The sequence below is a fragment of the Sander vitreus genome, chromosome 3 (assembly GCF_031162955.1).
Source record: "Sander vitreus isolate 19-12246 chromosome 3, sanVit1, whole genome shotgun sequence".
NCBI classification, from domain to species: Eukaryota; Metazoa; Chordata; class Actinopteri; order Perciformes; family Percidae; genus Sander; species Sander vitreus.
The window spans coordinates 5,016,317-5,030,681 of NC_135857.1; the positions used below are offsets into that span (position 1 = coordinate 5,016,317).

Here is a 14,365-nt window from a genome sequence, read left to right on the forward strand (position 1 = left end):
ATCATTACTGAAAATAAAAACACTGTTTAAATGATGCGTTTAAAAAACACTACTGAAGTAAAAAAAATAAAAGAAATAAAACCTTTAACAGCATCAGAAAACATTCAAAACTCAGTTGTTGTTTGGTGTTTGTGCCTGCGTTCAAATACCTGTCGATCAAATTGAGAGTGATAATAGGTTCCTGTGCTTTGTTTTGAATTTTGCACTCTTTTGTTGACATTTGGATCACAGATTATGATTTTAAGGATGAATGAGCACACTTGTGTGTAGTTACAGTAATTAGTCCGTTAATTATGCTGAAGAGATAGGACCGATAAATAAGCCACTTCCAAGTGACCGCTGACCTTTGTAATTATAACATTTTATGGATGAGAAACGAGCAGATAGTGAAGCGTCTCAGTCCATTTCTGCTTACCATAAACAGTGGATTCTGCTCTGTATCTTTGCCTCAGGGCACTAAAGGAGAGGTTTCTTTAGCAGAAACACTAAGCTTGTTGAAATTCATGTAAGCAGCTTATTTTCAGCCCTTTTGCCCAATTAAAATTGAGTAAATTAACAATGAGAACATGACATGGTCACGAAGTGGGGACACCAGCTAGTGGAAGCTCTCAAGCTACAATAAATCATCAGCACTATATTATATACGATTCTGTACTCTGGGTGAATGTGTATGTCTGTCAGAATGTGACTAGAATGTAGTGCTTATCCAGCATTGATGGCTTTACCTGCTTCTTTAGTCCTAACTCCTCTTGAAGGCGCACTGGGATCTCCGGTCCCGATGGCGTTGCTGGCCACCACCCTGAACTCATACTCCACCCAGGGGTTGAGCTCCACAGCCATGGCTGACTCCATGTCCCCAGTCACTGGGTCTGGGTCTGCAGACAAGAGGGTTGCTTATGTATTTATTTAACCAGGACAAGCACCACATAACAAGTCCTGTACTACTGTTAACATTATGTGCAGTATGTAAAACAGAGGTGCCCAAATTCTTTCATATGAAGGGTACCTAGTTTAATAAGGAAGTTTACCAGCACTGTGCTTTACATTGCCATACAACTCAGATTAAGTACTTTTTAGCTGCCCAAAATGTATGTTTCGTAGTCATGGTTAGGATTTTACAGCACTTCTTAAAATAGGACAATAAGCATGAGTGTGTTAAATGCCATGGCGGGCCAAAACAAAGGGAGCACGGGCCCCAAATTTGGCAACCTTGATGTAAGACGTTGAGAGTGTTTCAGAGTGTCCATGCCCATATTGAGTAAAGAGTGTAGGAATGTTTATCTTTTATTTGGTTTATTTGTTTCACACATAAATACAAATCCCACTGATGTGAGGGTGTGGTAGAAACCTGTTATGGCTTATACATAAAAAAAATAAATAAAAAAAACACACCCAAAGGACATACCAAATGTAAACGCACAAAATCACCAGTACATTTTAAGTAGTAGTGTTCATACATGTACGTTTCATATAAAATAAGACCTTTGAGTCTGCAGCAGGACAATAATGCTTTACTCACCGACGTGGCAATCAGGAGCTGTGTTCGAAACTGTTCCCTATCACGGAAATAGTGCACCATATAGTGTGTTCGCCATTTTGTAGTGGTGTTCGAATTTCATTCACTATATAGTCCACTATAAAATACCCACAATGTACTGCTAATTTGAGTGTACATACGATGTACCCTTCATTTTACTCCCGTATACCACAATGGGAAAAATGGCACGGACTTTCCTTTCTAAACAGTGAAAATGTAGCAACATATATACCACCTTTTACTATTCTCCTGAGTGCTGTGTTTGTTTCAGGGACGTAATAGAAGTATTTTAGTTTACATAATGCTGGGCACGTCTCTGGGCTGTAGCCTGCAGGCAGTCATTAACTGCAAAGGATTATATACGCTGACATATGATGAGTTTATATTTTAAGACTGTGTCAACTTGTCCAATTACTTTCTGTTCTGTTCCCTAAAACTGGGGGACAATTCCTACACTGTTTACACCTGGGTGTGAAAGCTGCGAATTTACACTTTAACCTCATAGCCATTGTTTTATTTCAAATCCAGTATGCTGGAGTACAGAGCCAAAATACAAAAAAGTACCACTGTCTTATCTTAAGGACTGCACAGTATGACGCCTTCTCTCCAGATTCACTGTGACTTGGCAGATTTTTACACCAGGTGGTGTGGATACACCATTTACTTGAAAATGTGTTTGCTTGATGTCTGTACAGCAGCTTACTCCCATATTTAGAGCACATTAAGAAGTATAAATCATTACATAGAGGGAGGCTGATTTCAGTCCATTCACAGTATCTACAGAGGACTTGGAGAACTATGCAATTACAAATCACATCCCGAGACTGAAAAAAAGTCAAGATTTATGAATGTATTGTGTTGGAATTGTTGGGTCTCTGTAAATGATAGAGTGTGGTCTTGACCTACTCTATCGAAGTGTCCTGAGATAACTCCTGTTATGATTCGAAACTGTAAATAAAATTGAATTTAATGTATTTTGAAGAGAATTACGAGCAGGTAACACAACTAAGCTAATTTCCTGAGGGCTGCCAAAGTCGACCTCCGTCAATATTGATCCTGCGACAGCAAACAAACACTGACTGAAAGCATATCCGTGTCACAAATGAACCAGAGGTCTCTCTGTGCTAACTAAGGCACTGCTCAGTGAAGCTGAGGAGCTCCCACTCTTATCATCCAAAGCAGCTCATACTGAGACCACTCTGTCAAGCAAGCTGCTCTTCAAACATGAGCTGATAACTCTGTTTGCAAGGAGGGCAAGCTAAAAGCCCAATCCCCTTCATGCTAATCTTAACAAGTTCAACACTGACAATACTACACAGAGTCCTAATTGTGCTTTATCGAATTAAATGTGGTTGAAGAGACATGATGTGAGAGGAGTGTATACAAAGTGTGATTTATATATCTGTGGGGATGAGTCATTATCACACCTTAAACTCTGCTATTATTATCACACGGCATATTAAGATGGATTACACACAATGCTTAGCAAGCCTTCATCCTTTAACGCTAAGTGATAGTAATTGATGGTTTTTCTGTCAAGGTACAGGGAAAAAAATGAATTTAATTCATTTTTTAGAGCAGTGAAAGTGCATCTATACTAAATGAACATGGATAAATCTTATAATTCAAGCCCGAAAGGTTAATTTCCCACTAACCGCTGATATGACGCTGAATAAAATTCAAAGCAATGACATTTGGTATCGGCTCCAAATTACTTTACAGCCAAGTTCACACATAAAACCAAAGAGAAAGAAAAAAACTGCATTACAACTTCTTCAACAGGTATCTGAGAAAAGATGAGTTTTGTCCAGAGCAACAGTGTAAGACACCTGATCATTACTTCTGGATTTAAAAGTCTCTTTGTGAGAACTAGTGCAGTGCCCGTTTGGAGCGTGTGCCTGTTTGGAACAGGCTGATTGCTTGGTTCCTAGTATGTTTATTGATTTATTTTTCACTGTTGAAATCATGATTTTATAACTGCGACATCATCTGACAAAATCCCCAAACACGAGTTGCTGCTGCTGTGCTGTGAGTTCGGCTGTATTTACTTGTAAAATGATCACACAGAGAGAAAGTTACAAGCGATAGAGTGTCTATTTTACTTTTCCCCCCTATCTGCAGTACTAACGACACGCCCACCACATGCCCGTCGGCTCGCTGCTGCATCTCAGTCACTGAACAGAAGAGACAGAGAGAGGTGTTACGGCTGCAAGATAGAAATACCTCACTCTCTCCGGACAATACTGGTGTCTCTCTTCTACAGAAAGTCGCTTTTTTGAACCCGCCCCCGCTGCTGTACAGAGGCTTGTAGGCCCTCCGTTAGTATTGAACAGCAATCAGCCATCTAGGGATGTAGCAACTCCCTGCCCCTGCTGCTGTACTGCGCACTCGGGAGACACACACACGCACAGAGAGTCCTCGTTGTTTAGATATATAAACATGCCTTGCCACAACAATGTTTATTTGTGTCTCTTGAAAGCAGTAACCCTGCTCTCGTTGGGCTGGTTTACCATCTCCGTACATGACTTTGGGCAGGATTAAGGCCTTTGTATATGGCCCCACATTAACCTCACAGATCTAGAGGCTACAATTTGCTCCTTATTGATTACCTGTTTTGACAGTTTGCCAGCCTAATGAAAATGGGCTGCGGGCCTGTAAATTATAGGTGCTGATAGGGCTGTGGTTGTCCAGACCACGAGTCCAGGACAGGGTGGCCGTGGTATCAGTGATCTCCTCCACTATCACCACTCCAGGGGGTCCAGGAGGACCTGGTGGAAAGAGGGGTAGAAGACAGATCAAATTACAGGTTTGAACCAGCAATGCTTCAGAAATGTCATGACACAAGGGAAGAACAAATGCAATCTCTGTTGCTGTTTGAATCAATTCCACCTGGTCCATATTGTGATGTCTTAATCCTGCTTTGTTGCTGTTAGATACACTAATGAATGCAACCATGCAAGCATTAAGTAGGATGTGCATATGGTGACAACAACAATTCTCTGTTCCACTAACAGACAAGAACACGACATACTAAACGGATCCAGGATTGGGGCTGACACAGATCAGCTGCCAAGGACTTCACGCTGATTCAGGCACATTGAAGCTTTCTTTTTTGGAGTTTCGGAGGCAGTTTACCGGTTCTGCTGAGCATGACTATGTGGCCTTCCTGTGTTTTAATACAGCTGAACATGTTTTTAGCTCAGTCTTCAGAAGAAAATGCAATCTGCAAGTGCAGCAAACGTCTAAGGACTCTAGGGGGAACAGCTGTAAATGAAAAGCTGTCAGCTGGTGCGCTCAATGAAATCCAATGTACTGTGTCCCCAAAAAGTGCCCATTAGAAGGTTGCACTGAAAGGTGCATTTGCATTTCGGGCCATTAAGATGCATTTTATGCATTTATCGTCCCCTGTATCAGCGCTTAATGTTAAATGACAATCATTAAACACATAAAATACTATACTAGAGATGGGTTTTATGGGAGAAGGTAATGTCACAATATAATATAAATATTGTTGTGATAAAGATATTTTAAATAATTGATTAAAGTAAGAAAAATACAGTGTGAAGTGAAGTGTGTTCAATCTAAAACAAACACATTTTTTGTATCAGTTTATTTTGAATCATTAATTCTATAAAATGAGTATGAATTATCGCAAAGCCCTACTATATTCAATCATTAAGCAAAACAAAACTGGTCTTGCAAAACTGGTCTTTACAAAAGTTTCTGTTACGTAACTTCTGAAGAAAGGATACAAGATGTCACAGCTTTAAAACGTGAGCAGACGCTGCGTGGCCAATAATCGTTTCATCACACGATCAGTCGTCCGGTAGTACAGACAGTACAGTACATTTCCAGGATAAAGCCTTTGTCCCTCACCTTCCGCTCTGTGTGTGTTGCCGTTCTCAAACTCGGGAAACAAGTTTTGAAGGGAATTGTGCAACAAGGCAGAACTGCTTGCTTCTTTCAGGGAATGATTGTAAAGATTCACAGAGAATATGTTTACAGCATTTACTCTCTAACTGGGACATTTGGGACCAATTGGTGGGATTGCTACGGATGTAGCACGGCGTTACACGGGAAAGAGCAAATTATGTTTAACCATGTATCCAGCTAATTTAAATACGCTTACGTTACTGTACTGTGTAAACAGTTAACTTCATTTAATATTGTATGTGGTTCCACCAAAACAAGTTCCTTCCGGAGACTATTTTGCAGAGCCACCGTCTCTGTGTCCGGAGCTTAGCGGCGCGCAAGACGATTGTGATTGGTTTAAAGAAATGTTAACAGCCGGGACCTTACTCCACAGCGCTGGGGAGAGAGCTCTGGCAATGCGAGACTCAACAGCCCCAGAATCTGATCACTAGACATTTCAGCCAATCTGTTCAACACATATTAAACTTATTCATGCAGACAGACCGCCTGTACAGCCATACTCACAGTGACCACAACAAATTGCAAGATGTAAAGGTCAAAAGGGGGGTGTTGAAATTGTTGCTGTGTAATTGTCTCCACCAGGAGCAAACTTCTGCTGCACTTAAATCAAATTGGAGTCAATTTCCTACATTCACAGACACTATAAACATTATTTCACAGTATTGTTGGTGATGGCTTCCTGTCCATTTCCACTGGACGAATAATTCGGTATGAGATTAACATAGTGGTTCAGTTCAAGGCGACAGTGAGTCACTGCCTCCACTAAAGAGTGTACACGACATCACAGTGTACTGGTGCAATGGCACACATAACAAGCTCACCTCGAACCAGAAGTTCCGCCTCTGCAAACACAGTGTCAGCACTGGTCTGGGCCCGGCACCCATACTTCCCAGCATGCTTCAACAAAATGCTCCTAATCATCAGATCCACTGTGGAGGACTGCTGTAATTGGGAAAGAAAAGAATAAAAAAGTAGGTATTAAGCAAGCCCACAGTAAATGTGCTTGACACGAAATAGTGTTATTGCTTTACATCTTGTAGAGGCTCATGTGGCTTGAGAGATTCCTGTTTAATTCAGGTGCTTGCTTGCTGCTACATTCTTCAGCTAGCCGTATTTTCTCTCTGTTGAAATGAGAAACGCCTAAGGCAAGGCTGGGAATAATTCAAGGTCTACAGGCAGCTGTTTAGCACGAAACCTGATTAAAATTACAAACCATGCATCAGCCAGGAATCTGTTGTGGCTGTAAAGGATTGTCACTGCAAATACTTTTTTTCTCCAGAGCATGGGTAGTAGCAGAGGACACATCAGGACAGATGGGATTTTAACATCCACTGTTGGTAAAGGAATAGGGACATAAAGAGGACTCCCCACTCTCTTGCAAATTTGTTTTCAACTTCATTTTATGGTTCAGTCACTAATGATTTTCTAATGAGTATTATGGAGAGGGGAAATATAAGATACTGCTTTGTAAAAATATAAAACTAAAGTAAGCTTGTTGTAACTCGAAATGTCTTTTTTATGTTTGCATCTAAAAAGGGATACATCAAAAAGAATAAACTATTTCAATTCAGTATAACACATAGGGCCCTATGGGTACACCGACGCATGTATCATTCCTATTTTGCACCCGATGCACAGCGGACTTTTCCCTCAACAGACTCACGTCGGTAAAATTACTGCTATTTTGCAGTTTCAGAAAACAGTTCCGCCACAGACCAGGAAAAACCTTGTCTAAAGTCAGTGGCGCATTATTCAGATGCTATTTGAGGGCGCATGCTTGGCCGTGATGTAGAGTGTGCACACCGCGCATACACTTTGCTTCTCTCATCTCACGGACCCAGCAGTTCCCATTTATGCAAACCATACATAAATACAAGGAAAAATATGACCTTGTTTTACACAACATTTCCATGAATCATGGATGTGTTGATGACATAGATGAGGAAATATTAGAGGACTTAAGGAGATGTGATGTTGAACTGCATGTGTCGATGCCACTTAACCCAAATGCACCAGCAGCAGCACGGGAGAGGAGAGACAGAAGAGCTGCATCGCCTATAGTGAGGTCATCTCAGTCTAATGTTAGACAACGTTGCAAAAATATCACCATGCATTCATAACCTCGTGATTCAGTGAGAGTGAGCCCAAAACATCGGAAAGTATGTTTTTGTGACATTTCTTTATTTACATTGTGACAAAAAGAAAAATCAATAGCAAACGTCGGTCTCCTCGGCTGTGAACAGCTCCTGGCGTGCGCCCATGGATGTATTAAGAGCGTGCGCCTACCAAATCCGCCATGATAATAACAATCCGCCATGGAACAAGCGCGCCTGCTTTTAAAAGGAATGTGAGATAACGCTCTGATTGGTTTATTGCACGTTACGCCCAAACCACACCTATGAGTATTGTAGCTACTTCAGACCAACCCATTTTAGATTTGCTTCGGGCGCAAGAGTCATTTATCCCGCCGGTATAATAGCAACAGCGCCCGAGATCCGCCCACAAAGCTACTTGCGTTTGGTGTTTGATACATAGCGTTTCAGATCGTTAAAATAGGGCCCACAGAGTGTAACACTTTGTCCTGATCCTGGGTTTTGTTTGGGTTTTGTTAGTTTCCTGTTTTATTTTGCCTTTGTGTGTTTTCCCGCCTAGATTGTCTGCCCCGCCCTGATGTGTTTCACTGGTTCCTCATGTCACCTGTCCCTCGTTACCACCCTGCATTATTTGTGTATATTAGACGTGTTCTCTTGTTCAGTGTCAGATTGTCTGCGTTTGTTCCTGGCTTTCTGTGTGTAGTTTTCTCCAGTTTGTTGTCCTTCTAGTGTATCTGGATATTCTTTTGTTGCCTGTCTGTTTTTTTAAATCCAGCAGTTTTTAAAAAAGCTTGCTTTTTGTTCAATCAACCTGCCTACTGGTCTCCTGCATTTGGGTCCTCCATTTAAATGTGCCCGCTGTGACATTCTTTTCCGATGTTTTCTATGTTTGACCGTCATCGATCTTAATCTCCTAGGACACCAAATATTATTAACCAGGGAAAAAAGGAACACACGAAAACATGGAGGCCCGCAGCGGTCCAGCACGGAGAAGAAAGGTTTAGAGGTCAAGGTGGGATGGCAAAGTTAACAATGCAACCATGACCTTGCAGGGAGGCAAATGTTAAATGCCTCTTTGTGTGGGTAGATTCAGTTTTTGGCTGGGTGAATTTATATGACATCTCCCTCGGAGGATCCCTGACCCCATATCTCTGACCTATTTTAGATGACTAAAGTCAAAGAGACAGGCAAACCAAGAGAAACACTCAGTACGTTTACATGCACACCAATATTCCACTATTATTCCGAATATGACAACATTCCGAATTTGATACAGGTCATGTAAAGAGCATATTCCGGTTGGAAATTCCAAATAAGGCCTTTTTCCGAATATAGCATTTTCCGATTAAGACATGTGGGATATTCCAGTATTATTCAGGTTTTAGAGTCATTGTTTGGACATGCATACAGCGCATTCGGAATATGCGTCTCAATCGGGGGTTTTACTGCAGGCTTATGGTTAGCCTTGTGCGTTGTTATGGTTTCTGTACACAAACCAACCAACAGTTTGCAAGGCTGGCGACCCGATAAGAAGGAGAAACACAGCTACGTTTAAACATTATCAAAGACTTGGATATCAACAGGTTTTTGGATATGCGCAAACATCGCTACGCCGACCTTTTCAAGAAGCTGGTTGAAGGAATAAAAGAGGGACGCTGTGTTCGCACAGTACAACAAGTCCGCCGCCGCTGGTAAACACTGAAAAAAATCCTGTTTTGCACGGCTACATGTAAACGGGAATATTAGTGGAATACTCACTTTCATTAGCCATGTAAACAGCTTAGTAGGACTATCGTCTTTTTCGGAATTAGGGCAAAAAACGAAATATTATGTGCACGTAAATGTAGTCCATGAGTACAATTAGGCTCGTACAATTCAGGAGGGGCCTGACTATTATGAGTTGGTGTGTTGCTGTGAACGGATTTGTATCCATGTTTTTTAAAAACCCTAATTTAATGAGGATGACGTTTGATCTTGCATGTCTACCAAAGCAATAATGCACATTAACAGAAATATCTATTTCTAGGTTTATTGTTAGCACAACTGTCTTTGACATTATTTTCCTTCCTATTTCTTATTCAAAGTCATTGTATGTGTCAAGCCTCATTACCTTTCAAAGCCAGTATGAGTCATTCTCTATTTGTGTTTTCATTTTCATGAAAAGATACAATTTCACAGATGCAATTCAAAACAATAGACTAGACTTTGATGTACATGATTATATGGTTCAATGCATGTCTTTGATAATATCTGAGGTAGTCTGACCTTTAGCGGAACGGATGTATTACAAGTGTATTTAAAATCAATATATGAAAAGTGCAAATGGAAACAACCAGGGTTCGAGTTACGTGGGAGCCAGTGGGAGCTGAGCTTCCATTAAAGCTGTAAAATCATACATCTGTAGGGGTCGCTAATAATAAAATAAAATAACAAGTAATGCATTTTTTCAATGTATTTTGTTTAGTTTTTTATGTATTTACGTTAACGGGATAAATATGCTTAAACAATCCAAAAGATTATATTATTATTATATTATTTTATTTTATATATATTATATTGCACCGAGTACGCCTGCTGATGAGAGTGTGCAAGCCGTGAACGCACTTCGAACCCTATTTTTTTAACTGATCTCCACCCCCAACGTTCGTTATTTTAGAGTCCCCCACAAAGCTCAGATTATAACTCGAACCCTGGAAAATTATTTTGACTTCAATAGGTTGATCCACAAGATCAACACATATGGCCAAGGAGTCAATTCAATGATAGAACAGCCATCTATTTACACTTACCAGGCAAACAGTTATATAGACAGATAGATAGAGCCACAATGGATGGCAGGCGGACAGATGGACAGAAGGACAGACAGGTAGATAGACAAAGAGATAGGACCATAACCAATATTATTCATTAACTCTTAGTCTTACTTTTGCTCTTACTCTTGCTCTTACTGTTTGGATGTATTCAAAGTGGCCGCCATCCTGTTGAAAGTTGATTGGTTTCTGGTTGAAGAACCACTGGAAAGCCACGTCCAGCGATGTGTCATGTGTTGCCTTGCAGCTCAGCACCACGCTCTCCCCCACGGTCACTTCCACTCTGTTCGGGCTAAGCTCCACACGCATGGCCTCTGGAAGCACAAAGCTGCTGCACTGTCACCTCAGGCTAACCAAAAGCTAGTGTCAAACAGCTGCATCTGACTGTGGCATCACTGCCAGAGCAATCGTGAGAAGCCCAAAACCTAACTTTGGCAAAAACACTCACCTTTGTGGGCTAAATATCCTGCTTGGCTCTGGTCTAGACTGTGTACAGTGCAGCCGTGAGACAGAGGTCTTTACGCTGTTAAAATGTGACCTTGTAATATGATTCTTGAATGTGAGAGCTGTTAGTTCACGGTTGAGCAAGCACAATAAATTTCCTGGCAACCGAGCAAAGGTGGGGGGGGGGGTGAAATGACATTGGGGACTGTTTATTGGTGGCCGACTTCCGCTAATTTGGCAGAAAATAAATGCCCCCAGGGCATCACTTACCTTTTACCCACAGTATGGCCGTCATCTCTGCCGAGCCCAACTGATTCTCTGCCCGGCACACATAGCTTCCCTCATCCGCTCGGCTGGAGTTAACAATTCTCAGAGTATTGTTCCGTAACAACATAATCCTGCGAGAAAGGACACAAAAATCAATACTGGTATGAGAAACAAATGTATGTATTGCTCTACAAGTTGAGGCATGAGGTTATATGTGTGTCGTTGTGTCGGGTTACAAGAATAACAATACTCACTTGGGATGAGATCAAATTAACTGCTCAGCTATTTTTGAAATAATCCACTAGAGATTCCAGTGGAAAATATGAAAAATATAAAAAAGTGTTTACAGCTAGAACATTATTATCATTGAATTGAAGGACAAAAAGTGTCTGATGGCAAGTTGTTTGCGTTACGAAAAAGCTCAGTGGACTGAGGGATGTGAAGTCAAGAACAGTGTCTGTGTTTGTTGTGTAACCTTCAATAAGGGAACATGAAAATAAACCCTTTTCAGTAAAGATCAATCAACAATTTAAATGTTTTAGTGAATCTGATCTGCAGATAGCACTAATTAGCACTATCTTGAAAAGGATTAAAACACAGATGCTATTGCAGATAAGGTAATGGGGACACGTTTTTCAGTAAAAAAAAAGAAGAAAAAAAGGGTGATGTATTGATGCCAAGAACAAAGAAAGACAGTAGTCCTCTAACTTCCAATTTGAGTACAATGATGCACTATATCTGATCTGGGGCCTTTGAAATAAAACAATAGGCTGCCATTTGAGTAATTACAGTGTAATTTAAAAATCATTAAAGAAAGATTTCAGAATACAGTTTGTGGAGAACACTACATAACACTGGATACAGAAACATGTTATGATTAGTTGTTCCTCTGCATCAAAATAAACTTCCTGAGAATCCACTTGACAAACCCTAAATATTGCTGCATTTAATGAAGCTGTCAAACCAAGATGGTGCATACCACTGAGCTGTCCTCCAGCGAAACACAAGTGTAATAGAGAGAAAAAACAACACCACGCGCGCATGCATTCATAAGTAGCCCCTTTATCCAGCCAAAGGACACGAGCAGTATGGTATTAATATTTCGCTCTGACTTGTAAATAACAGCTGGAGAATGAAGTGTTTTACATCAGATAGTATAGCATGTAACAGCACTGGAAGCAGGTGGCTGCAGAGCAGGAATCATATAAAAGTATAGTATTGGGAATTATGTAGAGCCACAGCTCTCCCCTCAGTGTCCAGTGCAAACCCCCTTTTATTCAAAATCTAAATAGTCATATCACGTTTGATTTACAGCATTGCTCACAGAGGTGGGATGAATATTTACAATGCTTTATTATTTAAAAAATCACCTATATTTAGCCAATCAAAATGATGAGGTATTCTTGTCTTTTTTTTCCTCATTCATACTGTTTGGCATTTATATTTGCAACACTAAGCTCTCTCTTTTGTCACAAGCAATGTGATTGAAATTGGCAAAGAGAAACTCACAAAGGCGTGACCAAATCTTGCCACACACAGACAATTCAGTAGCAATCTGCAGCCACGAGACATTTTTCAAATTAGGGAGGAAATTCACATCCGACAAGGACACCGAGGCAGAAAGGACAAGATAGGGACCGCTGGGTATACAGAATATGCAAATAAATTTAACCTTTTCCAATTTAAAGGAATCATCAGAAGATCACGGCAAACCTACATAGCATTTGAAAACATATTTTTTCAATCTGAAGCAAGGTTTCTGAGGTGAAGCCAAATAGACGGCTACAGAAAGCACATTATTTACACATGAAATCAGTCACCTATAATACATTTTTAAACATTTCACACGTTTTTATAAAAATTGCCAAATTATGCACTGTCTGACTCTTAAACAAAGAGTGTGTGGGTTTTCACATAGTTTCAAACTAATGGGATTAATACTTTCTGTTTAAGAGACAAAAGCCCTGAACATTAGCGGAAATCCATGTTAATTACGAACCTTCATTAAGTCAGCACAGCTGTCAATGCCAGATAAACGTGAAGCCGTTTCGATTCCTCCCCTGTTCTTCCAAGAATAGAAGGTCTCTCTATCCATAAACTCTTTACTTTACCATAGGTAATGGCAGAAAATCTTTGCAGGAGTCACCCTGGCCAATACCTGAAAACGCACGGCTCGTATGCTTATTTCACCTTTTTTTAGATAGAAATCACCCTTGATCTCCAGTTGCCCCCCCTGAACACTGTTATCCAGTTCATTAACTCAATATACAGTAGAACCGGACCAATGAACGCTCCTGCTGGTGGGTGATGTAATGAGAGCTCGATGAACTCTTCTGTAGTGACACAGAATGGCGGCCGGCTGGAAACAAACAATTTGTTTGTTACTAGCCGGCCTTCTCGTCGCCTTCGTTTTGCAATACAGCAAACAGTATGGTGCCCACTTCCTGTTCACTAACTCTCGTATTTCAGCCAAACAGTGCACTAAAATGTCTCTGAAAACAGTTTAGGTGAGAAATAGAGATCAGCCCAGGCCAGTCCCACACTGCATGCCACGATAAAATGTGGAAAATGCTAACCATAGGCCCTCCTCACGCCGATCTGAAAGATCCACATTCCCATAAAAAGCACCCACAGAAAACAAATAAGATTCTTCTTCATTCATCTCTTTTATTGCCATAAGTGTATCATGAGACATGCCTTCATAAAATAATCAAAAGGCAGTTGTGGTCTTGAAATAAAATCCTGAGTCCTCTTTATCTGAGACAGAGACAAGACAAGAAGGTAAAAATGCGGTCTTTTGAGACCACTTTTTGAAGATCTCGAGTATTAAAACACTGATACACAGAAATATAATCTTGGTTTATATTTGATCAGCACTGTCTAGTTTTACAGTTTAATCTGAGTTCGGTCTGAGTTTGAGAGAGAGAGAGAGACATAGGGAGAGAGAGAGACACAGAGATAGAGACAGAGAGAGAGAGAGAGAGAGAGAGAGAGAGAGAGACACACAAAGAGAGAGACACACACAAAGAGATAGAGAGACAGAGAGAGAGAGAGAGAGAGAGAGAGAGAGAGAGAGACACAGAGAGATAGAGACCGACCGAGAGAGAGAGAGACCGACCGAGAGAGAGAGAGAGAGAGAGCGAGAGAGAGACACAGAGAGAGAGAGAGAGAGAGAGAGACATAGGGAGAGAGAGAGACACAGAGATAGAGACAGAGAGAGAGAGAGAGAGAGGGAGAGAGAGAGAGAGACACAGAGAGATAGAGAGAGAGACACACAGAGA

At 40.8% G+C, this 14,365-nt stretch overlaps 1 protein-coding gene across 2 annotated transcripts in view; it reads right to left on the bottom strand.

Annotated features, from left to right (window-relative positions):
- cntn5 (contactin 5) overlaps window positions 1–14,365 on the bottom strand; it is a 108,329-nt gene that overhangs the window by 17,157 nt on the left and 76,807 nt on the right. For both annotated transcript variants that reach the window (XM_078245801.1, XM_078245800.1), the window contains 5 exons: window positions 11,088–11,215; window positions 10,512–10,687; window positions 6,292–6,412; window positions 4,147–4,305; window positions 726–875 (listed from right to left, as the gene is read on the bottom strand). In XM_078245801.1, the coding sequence (XP_078101927.1) occupies window positions 726–875; window positions 4,147–4,305; window positions 6,292–6,412; window positions 10,512–10,687; window positions 11,088–11,215 (734 nt within the window). The remainder of the gene's footprint in view (window positions 1–725; window positions 876–4,146; window positions 4,306–6,291; window positions 6,413–10,511; window positions 10,688–11,087; window positions 11,216–14,365) is intronic.